At 43.8% G+C, this 17916-nt stretch overlaps 1 protein-coding gene across 13 annotated transcripts in view; it reads right to left on the bottom strand.

Annotated features, from left to right (window-relative positions):
• Nucleotides 1–17916, bottom strand: part of Depdc5 (DEP domain containing 5) — a 128199-nt gene that overhangs the window by 55210 nt on the left and 55073 nt on the right. For 10 of the 13 annotated variants that reach the window (XM_029545144.1, XM_029545142.1, XM_029545145.1 and 7 more), the window contains 7 exons: nt 16860–17080; nt 11941–12144; nt 9255–9390; nt 8287–8381; nt 4461–4526; nt 626–809; nt 45–205 (listed from right to left, as the gene is read on the bottom strand). In XM_029545144.1, the coding sequence (XP_029401004.1) occupies nt 45–205; nt 626–809; nt 4461–4526; nt 8287–8381; nt 9255–9390; nt 11941–12144; nt 16860–17080 (1067 nt within the window). The remainder of the gene's footprint in view (nt 1–44; nt 206–625; nt 810–4460; nt 4527–8286; nt 8382–9254; nt 9391–11940; nt 12145–16859; nt 17081–17916) is intronic. The other 3 variants (XM_021210251.2, XM_029545146.1, XM_029545148.1) reach the window with 1 other exon arrangement.

Below are 17916 nucleotides of genomic sequence, written 5' to 3'. Positions count from 1 at the left end.
AGGATTTAGTAGAAAAGAGTATAATTTTAAGGAGAATCACTTACCTCTGCTATAGAGTGGGCTACTGCTCAATGGGGGTGGGACTGAGGTGTTGGGTTTCTGGGTCTTTGGCTGTACTATGATTTGGTAACCCTGCATGAGACGCTGGCAAATGAACTCTTCAAACACTTGCTGGGCTGTCATTTGAACACCCTCCTCATCCCTCCTGGAAAAGAAATGAGCGAGTGCGTGGGCAGTGATACAAACAGACACTGCGCCTCTTCTCTTGTTTCATCCCAGATTATTACTCTACAGCAACTCATAAAACCCCTGACCTGTACAAGAGCTTTAGGAGAAATGATCAGTTCAGCAAGGTAGAGAAAGAAGACAGAAAAAAAGAATAACCTTAGAAAACACAATCAGATGTGGTGTGTCCACAACAACTGCGTTAGTAAATACATTATCCAGACAAACTGTTAATGCCAGCATTGAGAGAAATTTACAGTTCTTTCACCATCAGATTTCCCAAATACTACAGGAGGACATGAAAGGCTTAAAAGTTCAGTGTTCTTCTCTCTATGCATGTGTTCCAATATACCCATCACCCTCACAGACAAAGCTGACTGCTTTTGTTCCGGGCACTGACCTGTCCATGTCTGCTTCTGGGAGGAGATCATAGCAGCCCTCTGTGTAGTCATTCTGCAGGCCCTGGCGGTCCGGGAAGTAGTCAGTGGTGAGGGGAAGGCATGCAGGAGTAGTAAGAGACTTCCAATCCACTCCAACTGTGCAACAGAAGCCTGGCACTACAGGGGGAGCAGACAGTGTCAGAACTGCCTCGCGTAACGGGGAAAAGGTATATGTGGTCACCACGGCAGGTTTGGATATGGAAGGAAGGGAGAGGGTGTGAAGTTCATGGTAAAAGGTGATCGGAATTGCCAGGTCAGAGAGGGAGCAGAGGGAAGGGGATGGGGGAGGGAGAAAGAGAGAGAAACAGAGTTTGTTAGATAACGCAACACATGCTTATTCAATCCCATCATGCAAATGGGATTCACAGCCGCTATTTTTCATTTTCTGCTGATCATGAGCTACAGCTGAAATGCCAGTGAGGTTACTGCAGGGCAGGCAGGGTTATATATCAAAGCAAATTAACATTCTGAGGGCAGAAGAGGCTCAGGGTAGAGCTTCTCCTTTCGAGGGCTGCAGAGTGTCTGGGTAGGAAAGGAAGAAAGCTCAGCCTAATTGGGAGCAAAATAGCATTTAGCAGCAGAAACAGGAATACTTTCAGAATCCCAAGTAACAGATTCAGGATAGGAGGGGCACCCAAAGGAGGAGGTCTGGGACAGTTACAAGGCTGGGGTTTAGGAGACATGAGTTTGACATCTGCACCCTAGATAAAGCAGGTTTTCAACACTGGTAACCAACGCCTGACATTTTGGACCAGGCCATTCTGTTATAGAGGGCTGTGCTGGACAATGAGAGATGCTGAGGAGCAACACTGGACTCTACTCACAAGATGCCAGCAAGGAGCTCTACTGTGAAAACCAGAAATGATACAGATACAAGTCTGGCTTGGGTTCCAGACCACTGGGTTAAAGCACAAAGGCCGAATTATGTGGTTTGTTCCACTAGACTCATGCACTGGTGGAAATATGAGAAATATGGACACTTTAACAGTGAACTGACAGTCCTTGCCCTACTCTGTGCTCCACCTTCCACTGACTGCACATGATCTCTTTGGCTTTATAATCATGATGCCATCCACCGCCGTGGGATGTAGTTGGTGAGTGCTTGCCAGAGCCAGCCCCACAGTAATCTCTCTCTCCTCCTTCCTCCTCTCTCACAGAGACTTGCTATGCATTCCCGGTTAACCTTGAACTTGTAATCCTTCTCCTGGAGCTTCCAGAAGGCTGGGGTATAGTGTGCACTACACACCAGGCTTTAACCACTTTTTAATACATGTTTCCCCCCCCCCCAAGTGTTTCATTTGAATGATGAAAATAGACAGGTAGCCATCTCTCTAAGTAAAACTGAGTCAATCTTAAGATCTTTTAAGTGAAGACTTTTAAATCTATAGAAGGAAACAAACAAGGGTAATAACAACAACCCCTCCACCCCCAAGAGTACTGACTGGGACAGTGTCACACTGTAAATGCATGGGTATGAGCAGTAAGGCGCTTACAACACAGTGTATCTCCCCAGGGCTCCATCAGCCTCACATCACTCTCACATGGATGAAAAAGGCATGTGTGCTAAGTACAGGGACAGAGTGCCTCAGGCCCTGGGGAAGACCACTACTGGGCATAGGTCTAACTCTATTCAGGGCTCACAGAGTCATTAATACCTCAGAATTCAAAATACATCCCCAAACAGCAGAAAGTACCCCCAACTTCCCACATGACTAGTAAGAAGCTGTGCTTATCCCTACTGAAGAGTCGTAATCAAGCCACCATGAGGAGGTCGGACATGAAAGCCAGCTACCTCTTTATGTTGTCTTAGACACACCAGCCCTCACTACCTTTCTGACTCTCGGAGCTGTGATTTCTACTAGGCATGATAGCATATGCCTGTCGTCCCAGCACTGGGAAAGCAGAGACAGGATAGTTATTACAAGCTCATAACCAGCCTGGGCTATACTGAGAAATCCTAGCTTAAAAGACAAAACAAGGGGCTGGAGAGATGGCTCAGCAGTTAAGAGCACTGACTGCTCTTCCAAAGGTCCCGAGTTCAAATCTCAGCAACCACATGGTGGCTCACAACCATCCATAATGAGAGCTGACTCCCTCTCTGGCGTGTCTGGAAACAGCTACAGTGTACTTACATATAATAAATTAAAAAAAAAAAAAAAAAGACAAAACAAAACGACAAACTTATCCAAATAGTCACTAATAAAAAAATAATTACTAAAACCCAAATATAATCATATGTTTGATGATATTATTAAAAATAACTTCACATTTTCTGATTTTTTTTTTGTTATTGTTGTTGTTCTGTTTTGTTTTGTTTTGTTTTGAGACAGTATCTTACTATGTAGCCCTGGCTGGCCTGGAACTCCTACTTACACCAGGCTTCCCAAGTGCTGGGATTAAAGCTCTGTGTTACTACACTAAGCTTAATAAAATACAAACAAACAAACAAACAAAGGGGGGAGAGTAGTGAGTTGGCTCGGTGGTTAAGAAGAACACTTGTTCTTGCAAAGGACCAGGGTTTGATTCTCAACACCCATGTGGGGGCTCACCACCTCCTCAAACATCAGGCATGCATGTGGCACACAGACACACACATGCAGACAAAACACTCATACAAACAAAATAATAAAAAAAAAAAAACAATTTTAAGAAAGAAAGAAAAGAAAAGAAAAGAAAAGAAAAGAAAAGAAAAGAAAAGAAAAGAAAAGAAAAGAAAAGAAAAGAAAAGAAAAGAAAAGAANAGAAAAGAAAAGAAAAGAAAAGAAAAGAAAAGAAAAGAAAAGAAAAGAAAAGAAAAGAAAAGAAAAGAAAAGAAAAGAAGGCTGGAGGGATGGCTCAGTGGTTAAGAGCACTGACTGCTCTTCCAGAGGTCCTGAGTTCAATTCCCAGCAACCACATAGTGGCTCACAATCATCTGTAATAGGATCTGATGCCCTCTTCTGTTGTGTCTGAAGATAGCTACAGTGTACTCATATACATAGTACAAGTAAATCTTTAAAGAAACTAAAAGAAAGAAAAAAGAACAAGCTCTTGGAGCTGGCATGATGGCTCAACGGCATGAGGCACTTGTCACCGAAGCCGATCACCTGCGCTTGATCCTTGGATTCACCCAGCAGCAGGAGAGAGCCAGCTCTCATGGGTGTTTTCTAGCCTCTATGCGCATATGCTATGACATATGTGTGCAACCACACAAATATGTAAAATACATATTTTTTGACTTAAAAAAGTGAGTAATAGGGACATGAAAAATTGTAAAAGGATTAAGTTCATTAATCATCAATGTAGACAAAAAGACTCAGAGCTACACATCGACAGCCACACAGAATAAAGTGTATGCAGTGGTAAAATGGTTTCCCTGTATTCTAGTAAAGGTTCTCTGTAACTGCTCAGCTATTTAAATAGACAAATGTAATCTAGCCAAATATTTTCAACTGTAAGTGTATCTGAAGGACTCTAGTTACAGCCCATTATTTCTGTTTTTTTTGTTTTGTTTTGTTTTGTTTTTTTTTCCCAGAGCTACTGTTAGGTCTAAGAGCTAAGGTTGGCTTCTGCCCGGCAAGAGGGTCTTCTGGGGAAGTCTAATCTTTGTGTCCTGAATCACACATTCTGGAGCAGGTCATTCAGCCCACTTCTCTCACTTGGCATCAGAGAGACTCAAGAGAGCCTCACATATCAGCTCCTATGACACAGAAAGTGGCTTTCTGGACGACTGTCTTCCCACAGGGCTTGCTCCTGCCCTCACCATCCCACAGTCCCCATCGCCTGTCCTCTCACTATTCCGTCAGCCCCTCTTACTTGGGTCTGGAGAGGTAGAAACACTGTCCTCTAGAGAGTCCTTGTTCTGGGTTCTAGGATTCACACCTAGAGAAAGAAAAAGCAGCTTGTGTGAGTCAAAAGTCACTTGACAAAAAAGTTCTTATAGTTGTGGTTGAAAAAGCTCAAAATACAAACACAAACCAAGTGCCAATTCTGAACTGGGCATTTCAAATGGCCCAAAAGAATCAAACACAGAAAAATATGAACAACCTAGAATTTGGGAATGAATCAGAACTTCAATGCTATCAAGACCATTCTTTTTGTCTGATAAGCTTTTTTTTTTGCAAAGCAAACTGCTACTTATCTTAAGGAAGTTGACACATTTTAAAGTCTTTGTTTGTTTGTTTGTTTTGTTTTTTTTGAGACAGGGTTTCTCTGTATAGCCCTGGCTGTCCTCGAACTCAGAAATCCGCCTGCTTCTGCCTCCCGAGTGCTAGGATTAAAGGTGTGCGCCACCACTCCCGGCCCGACATGACATTTATGACATTATGAGATATGGAGCCTCCAAAGATGCCGCTGAGTTCATTTCTGTTGGCATCTACTGCCATCAAGCCCAGCCTCTCATGTAGGGTAGGCATGGGTCTCGGAACCCAGCACTCCACCAACTGAGCTGTATTTCAGTCCCGTTTGTTGTTTAAATAGGTTCTTGATACATAACTAGATAGGTAAGTGTTTAGTTACATAAGGTCCTAGCTTCAGTCTCTAATACCAGTAAAAAGGCAAAAGGATAGAAATCCATCTACCAAGACCCACTAACTGCCTTTACCTGCTAACAGCGCAGAGAAATGAACAATACAGCCACAAGGTCTCATAACCCTGCTCAAAACAAATTCCTGCAGAGCCAAAAGAGAACCCATAGAGACAGTATTCTGAGAGGCATGACTCATGCATGAATCAGGTCCAGATGCAGGAAGTCTGAGTCACACTTGGGTACCTGCGGTCGGCGGAAGCTTCTAGCCAAGGGAGCCAGAGTCACAGAACTGGTTTTCTTGACTTTTCTCTTGTTTTTAATAAGTGAAATGTTTATTAGCTATGTTTTTCAATGTATCCTGTAACAAAACAATCCTTTGTTTTTCAAGATAGGGTTTCTCTATGTGGCCTTGGTGGTCCTGGAACTCAGTCTGTAGAGCAGGCTGGCCTTGAACTCAGGGATCTGCCTTCCTCTGCCTTCCAAGTGCTGGGATTAAAAGCATTTGGAATGCAGCTCAGCTCCAGAACAAGAATTCTAAGTTCTGTCCTTACCAAGCCCAGCCTATTTTTGACCCTCATAATGCTGTGGGAACACGGATCTAGATGGATGGGATTTGTTTGTTTGTTTCATGTAATACTTTAACAAGAAACAAAAGGTCACATTACATCAAATTAATAAAGTATCTCGGATCATATAATAATTTCCTTTAGGATTCTATATAATCTTGCATTGTTCCAGAAGTCGATTTTAACAGCCTGCTAGTACAGCCTAAGGCAGAAGCTCTGCAATACTCTGACCCTAGTCTGCTGCAGCTTCCTCTGCTCCTCTGGTAATACTTCCACTGCCACTCCTGAGCGCCCCGCCTACCCCCCTTCCCCCCCACCCTGGGCCTAGGATCAAAGCCAAGGCTTTGTGCATGTTATACAAGTGGTCTAGTACTGAACTGAACTGTACCCACATCCCTGAAGCAGCCTGTCAGTCACAACCCATTACATTATCTACATATTCTAATTTAGTAGAGATGTGAAGACCACACTACATCCAAATCCTAGTGAGATGGCTTTCTCTCTCATCCTTGTTATCACATATGGGAACTGCCTCAAAGAGAATCCCAAAGGAGATACAAGTCAAAGGCCACTGAGGTTATGAGAGCTGTTGTCTTTATAATTTCTGATTCCTGTAAAAAGAAGTTTAAACACTTCTGAAAGAGGTACAGTTTTGTGAATTAAGGAAGCAAACCATACCTGGGGAGACAGTGCAACAGGTAAGAGCTTGTAGTGTCTGAGCAGGAGGACTGAGTTCAAATTCCTGGAACCCACACTTGTTAGTGTTGTGCCTGTAAGAACCATGCTGTAGGGAACAGTGACAGGAGACTTGATAGGGCTTTCTGGCTGCAAGTCTACCTCTGGGTTCAGAGAAAGACCTTGTCTCAAGAGAATAAGGTGTGGAACATGATGACAAAGGGTGCCAGGAAACTCTCGGCTAAGAGGATATGAAAATATCACTTAAAGATCTTGCACACCATCTTCAAATCAAGACCCTTTTAAAGCTCACTCTGTTCTCAACAGGAAACTTTTAAGATTCCAAAAGCTACATAGAGGGAGTCATGTGGTATCTCAGCAATACTCCAGGTTACTGGGCTCTTCTGAGTAGATCCTGGTGCTGGCTACTACCATCTGGGTTCAATTAGTTCTTCCTGCTTCTAATCACTAGTCTAGCTAGCTCAAGGAATGGTCCAGAAACCCAGATCAGCCCTCCTTAGTAACTTTCTATCTCAAAGCCAGGAAAACTCAAACTGGTTCCTAAAAACTGGCTCCCAACTTTAGCCAAGTGAGAGAATCGCTGCCTTTGTAACATTCTTCAGGCACCTGAGAAAATCTTGCAGCCATTTGAGCACCCTGACTATATGACTGAAACTATTCCCGCAGTACCAAACTTTTACTTGTTTCTGATTTAGAATGAATGAATTGAAAGAGACTGTAACCATTTTGGGATTCTCTTACTGTCAGTGTAAGCACTTATCCTTGGGCTACAGGAATATGGCTGGACTAATCCACCCGTGACTAAAACCAAATCCTGTTCTATTTTCTTTTTCATTTACAGAATCCCAGGAACTGGAGTTGCAGACATTTGTGAGCTGCCATGTGGGTGCTGGGAATTGAACCTGGGTCCTCTGGAGGAGCAACTATTGCTCTTAACTGCTGAGCCATCTTTCCAGGCCAACTTTCATAAACCTTAAGCCAAGTTCTAGAAATACACATCAATTTATAGAACACAGACATGATGAAGCAGCCATCTTGTTGTTTAAATCTACCCACACTCATCTTGTACAACACCTGCTTTGCAGAAAAGGTAGCTTTCCAAACTCTTGCCCCCTGACACGCTGACTAGAATGCTCAAACGAGGGTGCCCAGGCTGCTTGGAGAGGTTAGTCTAGGGTCTCTGTATATCTAGGCATCAGCTGTCCATGTAAACCATACTTAGTAACACACGCCTTCCTGGGATTACTGGACAATAAAAGTGTCAGAAAGAGTAAAAACAAAGAATCTGTACCTTATAACTTTCCATCAAACCAATTTCCACCCCTTCAAGCCTGAGATGCACACTTACTTCTCAACATAACCACATGGGGTCCCTCCACCCTCTTTCTTTTGAGACAGTGTTTTATTATATAGGATTGGCTGGCCTAGGACTCACTATGCCTCTGGAATGCTGGAATTGAAAAGGTGTATGCTACCGCCCACAGGCTTCTTTTTATTCTGTGATGATATAACTAACAGACATCCCAATGTTCCCCTGTGGGCTTGTTTTTCTGAGGGTACAGACTACTCCTACTAGGACTCTGGTGCTGCCCTCAACACCTCACAAGCCCTCAGCCAGGACTCCCTGACAAAGCGATGAGAAATATGTCTTGACCAACATGTTCTCAACTAAAAATGTAATGTGCAGCCCATTTATAATCCCATGCATTATACAGCAGTGCTTCTAAATAGGTCACCCCGACTCGTGGCTGAAAAGATCCCCAAAATAGACATGGCCCTGCTTTTCTGGCCTTTGTGCCTCTTCTAAATGTGAGGCCGCTTGGAGCGTCCCACCTTTTCTTAGATGAATTACCTGTACTGCTGTTGCTAAGCAGGCTGACAGAAAGCTCTTCTGTTCCACTGAAGTTCAAGGACATGCTGTCACCAGGCTGGCGGGAAGTGCTGTGCCTGCAGAGAACAAAGCCAGGCCACCTGGATTAATTAATGTAGATCATCACATTATTTTTTTCCTGTTCACCCTGAATCCTAGTGTATGGGAGAGGGCATATGGGAATAGGAAAAGCTCATGAAAAAGAGGCCTGATATTCAGTCAGGCGACACTTAGGATCCACATCTCAAACCATCATGTAGTAGTGCTTCACTTCTGTGCCAGCCTTGGACACTCTCCCTGGTTGTTTACCTACCACCATGCTAGACCCTTTCTGCCCGCTTAATAACAAAGCAAAGATATAAAATGTCCAAATGGATGAACCACAGTAAACCTGGTGAAGAGGGCCACACACCATCCAGATCTCCCATGAATACCCCCTGCAAGGAAGATGTCCAGTGTCTAAGGAAGGGACCAAGAAGGCTGCTCTTTGCAAAGTGCTTCCTAAAGCAATTTAGGACCAGTGTGTACAGGTTTAAACCTGGGTTATGCTCATCAAAGCTTAACTGTCTTTCTTCCTACACTGACTCTTTAGACGCTTTATAAAATATTTTGTTAAAAAAACCAACATGCCAAGTAAAGGAAGGCCGATTAAGACAACAGCTTGAATCACCTGTCCTAGCATTCTATAGGCTAACCCTGAGATTAAAAAAGAGATAGCTCATTTTCGCCTTTGACCAAGGTTTGGAAGAAAATTAGGAAGTTTACAAAATGTAAGCTCAAAATATACCTAAGCAGGGCCTTGGTAATATTATAGGCAAAATGCCAGGCTGATGGCTTGTACACAGGGATGGGAATGACACTGGCTGACAAAGGAGGGTCCTGACCGAGTGTGCTCTAAGTCACAATGTGCCATTTCATCAGCTGTCTGTTTAGCGCTGTGCAAACCTCACCTTCCGGCAGCTTCATGGTATGCCAACTCCAACAGTTCTGCAGAAGAGTGGGTGGGGTCCCTCTGCCTGCTGCCCTGCAGCTCTGCCATGTTTTGCCGGGTCTGATGATGGATCTGGATGGCCTCTCCAGATGGTCCTATGCAGACAAAGAACCACTGAATGTTATTCCCCCCCCTCCCCCCATAGCTCAAGCTGCACACAAAAACATACTCTTCCTTCTTCCCAACTGTCCAGCTACTGCAGAGATCTGACAAAAGAGCCAGCAAGAGGAACATTATACAAGGAACTATCAGACTCCCACAGAGGAAGGACTCTTCCTCCAAGCAGGCCCCATGCTTTATCATGTACAGTGTGTTAAGAACATTTGGGGCCGGGCGTGGTGGCGCACGCCTTTAATCCCAGCACTCGGGAGGCAGAGGCAGGTGGATTTCTGAGTTCGAGGCCAGTCTGGTCTACAGAGTAAGTTCCAGGACAGCCAGGGCTACATAGAGAAACCCTGTCTCAAAAAAAGAACAAAAAAAACAAAAAAACATTTGGGACCATCAGTTTCACCAATACTATGGAGATGCCATACAGAAAAAGCCAAGTATAGAAGGATCAAAAGATGGCAAGAGAAGGAAAGTTAAAAAAAAAAAAAAAAGGAAAGAAAGAAATAACAAGCCAGGCACGGCAGTATACACCTTTAGTACACTCCTTTATGAGCACTTGAAAGGCAGAGGCAGGTGGATCTCTGAATTTAAGGCCAGCCTGGTCTACAGAGTGAATTCCAGGACAGTCAGGGCTATACAGAGAAACCCTGTCTCAAAAAACAAACAACGTGCAAGTGTACACTCGCACACATACACTCACATACACATACACAATCAGTAACAACAAAAGCAAACAAATGTAACAAATGTGACTCTAGGATCAATGGTGCTTAAGCACAAAAAAGACAGAATAAGAGAGGTCAGAATTAGCCGTGTCTAGTAAAAGGCACTTCCTGGAAATACACAACTTAGAGGGTAAATATGGTTACAAAGGGTTAGAAGAAGGATTCATCTGGGTAGTAGAACTAGCTATGAAACCCCAAATGTGAAAGAAGTAAAGAGTGGGGCAATCAAGAAATTGAGTAAGAAGGGAAAAGCCTGAGGATGGGATGAGGAATGGGGAGGTTTGGGTGGCCTGGTGAAGAAAGAGGGGTCTTAGTTACTAGTGGGTCATGTGTACAGAGGATAAACAAGTCAACAGTGTCTGGAGAAAAGGGGTTTTTTGTTTTTGGGGGGTGGTTTTTTTGGTTGGTTTGTTTTTGTTTTTAGTAATGTGATCATGAAGGGTAGGGTAGGAAAAACACAAAGAGATGAATGGAGGTCATGGTAGAAAGTTCTCTGAGGAGATGGCTCAATCAAGTAAAATTCTTGCCTAGCGAGTATGAGAACCTGAGTTCAGGCCCCGCATGGATGATACCTATAACACCCGTGCTAGGAGGATAGAGCAGGAGAATTCTTGGGGCTTACTTGGAAGCTAGTCAAGCCCAACAATGAGCTCCAGCTTCAGTAAGAGAGCCTGTCTCCAAAGCTAAGAGCCAACTGAGGACACTTTGGCCTCCACATGCATGAACACACTTGCATGTTTATGTGTGTGTGCACGTGCGCGCACACACATAAAAACACAGACCCAGACCCATACATATCCACATGTTTGCAGAGGAGGGGAGAGAGAGACAGAGGCAGAGATCTCAGCCTGGGGGCTGGAGATGTCACTTAATTGAAACAGTTCTGGCCTAGTATGCAGGAAGCAGGAAGCGCAGGACTCGATCCCCAGCATCACATGAACTGGCCTGGCAGTGATGATCTTAAGTTCAAGGTCATTCTCCATTACACACAAAGTTCAACACTAGTCTGGGCTACATGAGACTCTGTCTCAAAATAAATAAAAAGCAAAAGAAAATAGAGAAGTGAGAAACAGATCACTGTCTCAGAGACTCTAGTATTAATGACAGAAAAGAAAGCAAAAGACACCAGAAAGAAGCAACCTGTGTGATTCTAGCAGAGATAAGGGACAAAACACGATGGGAATGTCCTCCAATTACAGCCAAATAAAGCAGATTTATTTCATTTTTCATTTAACATTTTAACAATAAAATCAAGTGTAAAAGAAAATAACATTTCTAATAGTTCAGCAAGATGGTTCCTATTAAAACAAACAAACAAACAAACAAACAACACAACACAACACAAAATGGAGCCTAGCACATCTGTTCTTATCTAGCCCAGCACAAGTTCGTTAAGCTGTAATTTAACTACAGCTTTAAAAATGCTTACTGTCATCTTCTGGAGGCCAGAATAGAGTAAAAAGATGGGCTATAAAAAATAGTGAAGTAAAAATATTTATTTTTATTCACCTGTCAGAGGCCCCTGAGAAATGACAAAGTAACATAAGTGGAGCTTAGAGAAGAATGGGTGAAAATGAGGGCCAGGAGAACCCAGGTCTTTCAATTGAACAAACAAGCAAAGCCCTTAGGTTGACATGGCTGGTCAGTTACAACGCTTGTTCTCAAGTGTGTGTTCAAGGACCCTGCTGTGAGAAGCCCAGCAGGCATGTCCATCTCACTGGTGGAACCAAGAGGGTCACAGAAGCTGAAGCACTTGACTAAAGGACCAGAGCTAGGAACCCACAGTCCATCTTACCTGAGCAGCCATCTTACCTACAGGAAAAGTGTGCATCCAGCGCCTTCTGTTGGAGGTGAGCTTCATGGGCATTCTCGAGGGGGCGAAGGGGTTAATCAGTGCTCTCTGAGGTGTGTATCCTCCAGGTCGGACGTGCAGCATGGACTCTGCACTACCCACATGGAACCTTCCTGGTGCACTGGAGTCCCTCTGTGGGGGTTCTATCATGTTCTCCAGGACATCTGCAGGCAGGCATGGAGTTGAAGAAACACAAGCCACAGTGAAACCAGACTTCAGTAGACGGTGAGTCAAGGCTAGCAAAAACCTAGGACATCATAAATCTCACAAGTAAGAGGAACCAGTAAACGTGGGAAATGATGAAGAAATAAAACATGTTTAGGTTTGCTTATTTTTCACGTACTTTGAAGACCTGTCCCAGACACAACCCTAATGGATTCTCCTGTCTTGCTAGGGGACTGTGAACACTGGGCTGGATGCAATGAGTAATGACGGGAGTTCAGTTATCTCCCTTGGGAATGGAGTGAATATATTCTCTATGTGGGAAAAACAATACAAATAAATGTTTAAGCCAGGTGTAACAGCACACTCCTATAGTCACAGCACTTGGGTAGCAGAGACAGGCACACTTCTGAGTTCAAGGCCAGTCTGATCTACACAGTGAGCTACAGGCCAGCAAGGTTGTTCTGTGAGGCCCTGCCTGGAAAAATCAAGTGGGTTTAATGAACAAGTCTGGTCACAAACACTATCTGTCTGTTTTTTTCATCCTTTCTTCTTTTCTTTCTCTCTTAATGTATTACTTATTGAGGCTAATTAAAAGATGGGTCAGACAGCACAGTGATGTCCTCTATCAAAGCAAAAACTACCTCTCACTACGACGTACACATTGCATTGGCAAATCCGCAGTTGAAATGGGACTCAGATGAGGAGTCCCTCCCCTGTTTCAGACACAAGCATATTTATGTTATGTGTCCTGCTGCCCTAGGTTAGTGTGGCCCCTGGCTCTGTGGTAGAGAAAGGTCCCTCCTGTGCTCTGCTGATGTTCTTCTGATTTGATAATGGTCTGCTGTCTGTCCAGCCTACCTGCCTATTCGGGCTCCTTCCACAGCAAGGGGCAACTGTGAGCATACAGCACTCGCTGTACACATAATCAGGACAGATGTGCCTCCCACCCATGTATTCTTAAGTAATGAAATTATGGAGGAGAGTGGGGGATGGCTCTACATGCTTGCAGGAGGGAGGGCGGTAACAATGGCACTGTTCTGTAGCTCTTCTCAGTGTACTAGGGACTCAGTGTGACTCAGAGACTTCTGCATGGATGGCAATCGCTCTCCCACTGGAATGCATTCCCAACCCCCCCACGTTTTTATTTTTACTGTTTGAGAGAGGGTTTCCTCATTGTTCAGGCTGGGCTTGAACCACCATGCAGTCGAGACAGGCACTGAGCTGGTGTCCCTCCCGCCTCAGCCTCCCCAGAAGCTGTGACTATGGACCTGTGCCACCAGGTCTAGCAGCAGGACTGTTCTTTCTTGTTTCTTTGTTTTTCAAAACAGGATTTCTCTGTATGGCAGCTCTGGCTGTCCTGGAACTTGCTTTATAGACTAGCCTAGAACTAAGAGATCTAACTGTCTCTGCCTCTGGAATAATGGGATTGAAGGAGTGTCACCACACCGGGCTCCCTGTTCTGTGTTCTGATAGCAGGTGTGGTAAGATGAATCTTTACATGATAAAAACATGCAAAGCATATGAGTGCAGCATAAGTGAATAAGCTCTGTAAATTTTACCAATGTCAAGTTTCTGGTTTTGATGCTGCACTACATATACATGTACAATTCATATACAATGTTACCACTGGGAAAAGCAAAAGGTTTAACAACCTTCCTATATGCCTTTTGATATTTCCCATGAAGTCTTGCTTGTTTCAAGAATAAAAGGGCTTATTTTGTTTATTTGTTTGTCTTTTTGAGACAGAGCCTCAACTTTGGAACCCTAACTAGCATTAAATTCACTATGTAGGCCAGGCCGGCCCTGAACTCACACAGATCCGTCTGACTCTGCTGGTGTATGCCACTGTGCCATACTTGGTTTTGTTTTTTAAGTCAGAGGAGCCTATAACTACAGCTGCAGTTACAGCTGGAGAGACAAGCTAGGATGCAGGGGGAGGAGCCCTGTGAGCCCTGGTATCTGACAGCAGATTAACACAGCACTGCTGCTCTTGTGGAGGACCCACATTTGGTTCCTAGCACCCAAGTCAGGCAACTCACAAATGCCTGTAATTCCAGCCCAAGAGTATCTCATCTCTGACCTCTACAAACACATACCCACGGAGATTAAAATTAAACTCTGAAGTGACTAGAGGCACCATGTCAGGTTCCTGAAACAGCTCAAGACCAAGGAGACAGATGTGGAAGATAGGCTTTCAAGAGGAAAGAAAGGGGGGCAGAAGCAACTCAGGAGCTAACAGCCAAGGCCATGGGGAAGGGTCCTGGACTCAGGTACAACGAAGAAATCTAGCAAAAGTAAGCTGTTCCTTACACTTGAGATGACAGTGACCCTCTTCCATTCCTATGTAAACATCTGGATTTTCTGCCATAATACCTTTTTCCACTAGTAGCTAGAACAAAGTGTTATTCTGGAACCTGTTGTACAGTGTAATAAACTTTATACAATGGCTAGTTCTCATTTAATTCAGCTATTCATACCTTAATTGTGAATTGGGGGATGGGGGTTCAAGGCACAGTTTCTCTGTGTAGCCCTGGACCAGGCTGGCCTCAAACTCCAACATCCACCTGCCTCTGCCTCTTGAGTGCTGGGATCAAAGGAGTGTGATCACAGGGCTCAGCTGTAAGTGTAAAGGGAGCCCCGCCTGGAGTCAGGCTAGGCCTGCTGTTTCATCTCTGTTGGACTCTGAAGCCTGTATCACCGTGAATTAAGTCAATCTTTTTCTTTTTTAAACCAAGTTTCACAGTGTATCACTGTGAGGCTTCAGTCAGCCTGAAACTCACATGTAGACCATGCTGGTCTTGAACGCAGAGATCTGCCTGTCTGCAACCCCAGTGATGGGATAAAGGTATGCACCATGCCCAGCTAAGTCAACTCATTTAAAAGGCTAAAAATAAAATAAAGATTAAGCATAATAAAATCGGAGCGAGAGAGCATGTGTGAGAATATATGGCATGTCTCTGGATTTGTGAGAGACTGATTCCAAGACTCATTCCATCTGCCGAACTGTAAATATTAAATCCTTTATATAGGAAAATATTTGTATTTAACCCACTTCAAGTAATTCTAGATTAATTGAAATAATTAATACAATGTAAATACCATGTAAGTATTATTTTCTAGGAAGTAATGGTAAGAATAAAAAGTCTGGGGCTGGAGAGATGGCTCAGAGTTTAAGAGCACTGATGGCTCTTCCAAAGGTCCTGAGTTCAAATCCCATCAACCACATGGTGGCTCACAACCATCAGTAATGAGATCTGACACCCTCTTCTGTTGTGTCTGAAGTCAACTACAATGTACTTGTGTATAATAATAAATAAATCTTTAAGCCAGAACAAGCAGGGATTGAGCAAGCAGAGTTGAGCAGAGTGAGCGGGGCTGACCGGAGCAAGCAGAGGTCCTACACCACATGAAGGCTCACAACCATCTGTACATCTACAGTGTACTCACATACATAAAATAAATAAGTAATTCTTAAAAAGAGAGAGAGAGAGAGAGAGAGAGAGAGAGAGAGAGAGAGAGAGAGAGAAAAAACATCTGATTATGTTAGTTGTGATGGTTTGTATATTCTTGGGCCAGGGAGTGGCACCATTTGGAGGTATGGCCTTGTTCACATAGGTGGTGACCTGGTTGGAGTAGGTGTGTCACTGTGGGTGTGGGCTTAAGATCTTCACCCTAGTTGCCTGGAAGTCATTCTTTCACTAGCAGCCTTTGGATGAAGACGTAGAACTCTCAACTCTGCCTGCTCCATGCCTGCCTGGAAACTGCCACGCTCCCACCTTGATGATAATGGACTGAACCTCTGAACCTGTAAGTCTTATAAAAATGTTGTTTTTATAAGACTTGCCTTGGTCATGGTGTCTGTTCACAGCAGTAAAACCCTAACTAAGACAGTCAGTATAAGCTTTTTTTTTTTTTTTAAGATTTATTTATTACATGTAAGTACACTGTAGCTATCTTCAGACACTCCAGAAAAGGGCATCAGATCTCGTTACAGATGGCTGCTGGGATTTGAACTCAGGACCTTCGGAAGATCAGTCACTGTTCCTAACCACTGAGCCATCTCTCCAGCCCCCGTGTGGGGTGTGTGTGTGTGTGTGTGTGTGTGTGTGTGTGTGTGTGTGTGTATGTATGTATGTATTGTATGGATACAGAAACCCATGGTTTTAATATGAACTGGGCCCTGGTGACAAGGTCTATAAACTCAGCTAACTCTGAAGGCTGAGGGAAGAGGATGGCAGGCCCAAGGACTATTTAGGCTATAAAGAGATCTCAAGTCCAACCTGGCGAACTTAGACCCTGTGCCAAAATGAAAAAAAAAAAAAAAATAATAATAATAATAATAATGCAAGACCTAGGATGAAACTCAGCAGTGTAGTCCTTCTCCTGAGTTTAATCTCCACTACTGCAAAGAAAAAGCATAATTATGCGCAGTCAGTTACAGAAGGTGTAGTTATTTTAAGTATGGCACAAATGGAGATGAGAAAATAACAAACCCCTTTGACCCTAGGCCTAAGTAAGACAGCACTGTAGATGCAAAAGGTTACGACATAAATAGTACAATACACACACAACACCTAATATGATCTATACCCATTGCTGGCATGGCAATAACTAAAATATGAGATGTATACCCCATGCCCATCACTTCCTGCCACTCTCACCCCTCACCCTGCAAAGAAACAGTCCCCAGTTCCGTCTGCTTCAGCACTCTGACCTCGGGTGCTGGTGTAGCCCAGTGAGCTGCTGACTTCATACTGGTGCAGGTGGGGGTTAGGGATCATCAGGATGTTGGTGCTCTTGCCCAGGGAGCTGTCATCAGAAGCCTGGCTCCTCACTTCCTCAGTGGGCAGTGCACGGCTTGGTAGGGAAGGACTTGATGAGACATCACAGGAGCTGGCACTTTTGCGATTGTGATTCTCCTGTTCTCTCACAGACCTGACATGCAAGAGATAAATTACCACCGTGAAAAGGACACTTCAACTTTGATTTCAATGTCAACAAAAATCATCAGTTATATATACTCAGGAAATCAGTATCAAAACTCCCAAATGTGGGAAATAATGCTAGCTTGGACAACAAAGTTAAGATTTCATCTTAAGAAGGAAAATAAGGACATGGTAGTTTATATATAATCCTGACAATGGTGAGGCTGAGGCAGAGAGGATCATCATGAGTTCAAGGCCATCCTAGGCTGCACAGTAAATCCATGAGCTATAGAATCAGACTTTGTATCAAACCAAGAAAAAAAAAACTTTAAAAAAGATTTTATTAATTATGTGTATTTGTCTGTTCATGTGAATGCGGGCGCCCAGATCAGATTCCCCAGAGCTGGACCTATAGGAAGACTGTGAGAGGGAAAACTGGGTGCTGGGAACTGCACGCAGATCCTCTAAAGAGCAATGTGTGCTCAACTGGTGAACCATCTCTCCAGCCCCCACAAAAAAATTATTTGTTTGGAAAGTGGTGGCACACGCCTTTAATCCCAGCACTCAGAAGGCAGAGGCAGGCGAGTCTCTGAGTTCGAGGCCAGACTGGTCTACAGAGTAAGTTTCAGGACAGCCAGGGCTACACAGAGAAACCCTACCTTGGAAAACAAACTAAAATACATTATTTTTTTTTTTAAAGATTTATTTATTTATTATACGTAATTACACTGTAGCTGTCTTCAGACACTGGAGAAGAGGGCGTCAGATCTTGTTACAGATGGTTATGAGCCACCATGTGGTTGCTGGGATTTGAACTCCAGACCTTTGGAAGAGCAGTCGGGTGCT

Source organism: Mus pahari, chromosome 13 (genome assembly GCF_900095145.1).
Source record: "Mus pahari chromosome 13, PAHARI_EIJ_v1.1, whole genome shotgun sequence".
NCBI lineage: Eukaryota > Metazoa > Chordata > Mammalia > Rodentia > Muridae > Mus > Mus pahari.
Note: the sequence above shows the minus strand (reverse complement) of the source record. Positions and strands in the feature narration are given on the sequence as shown.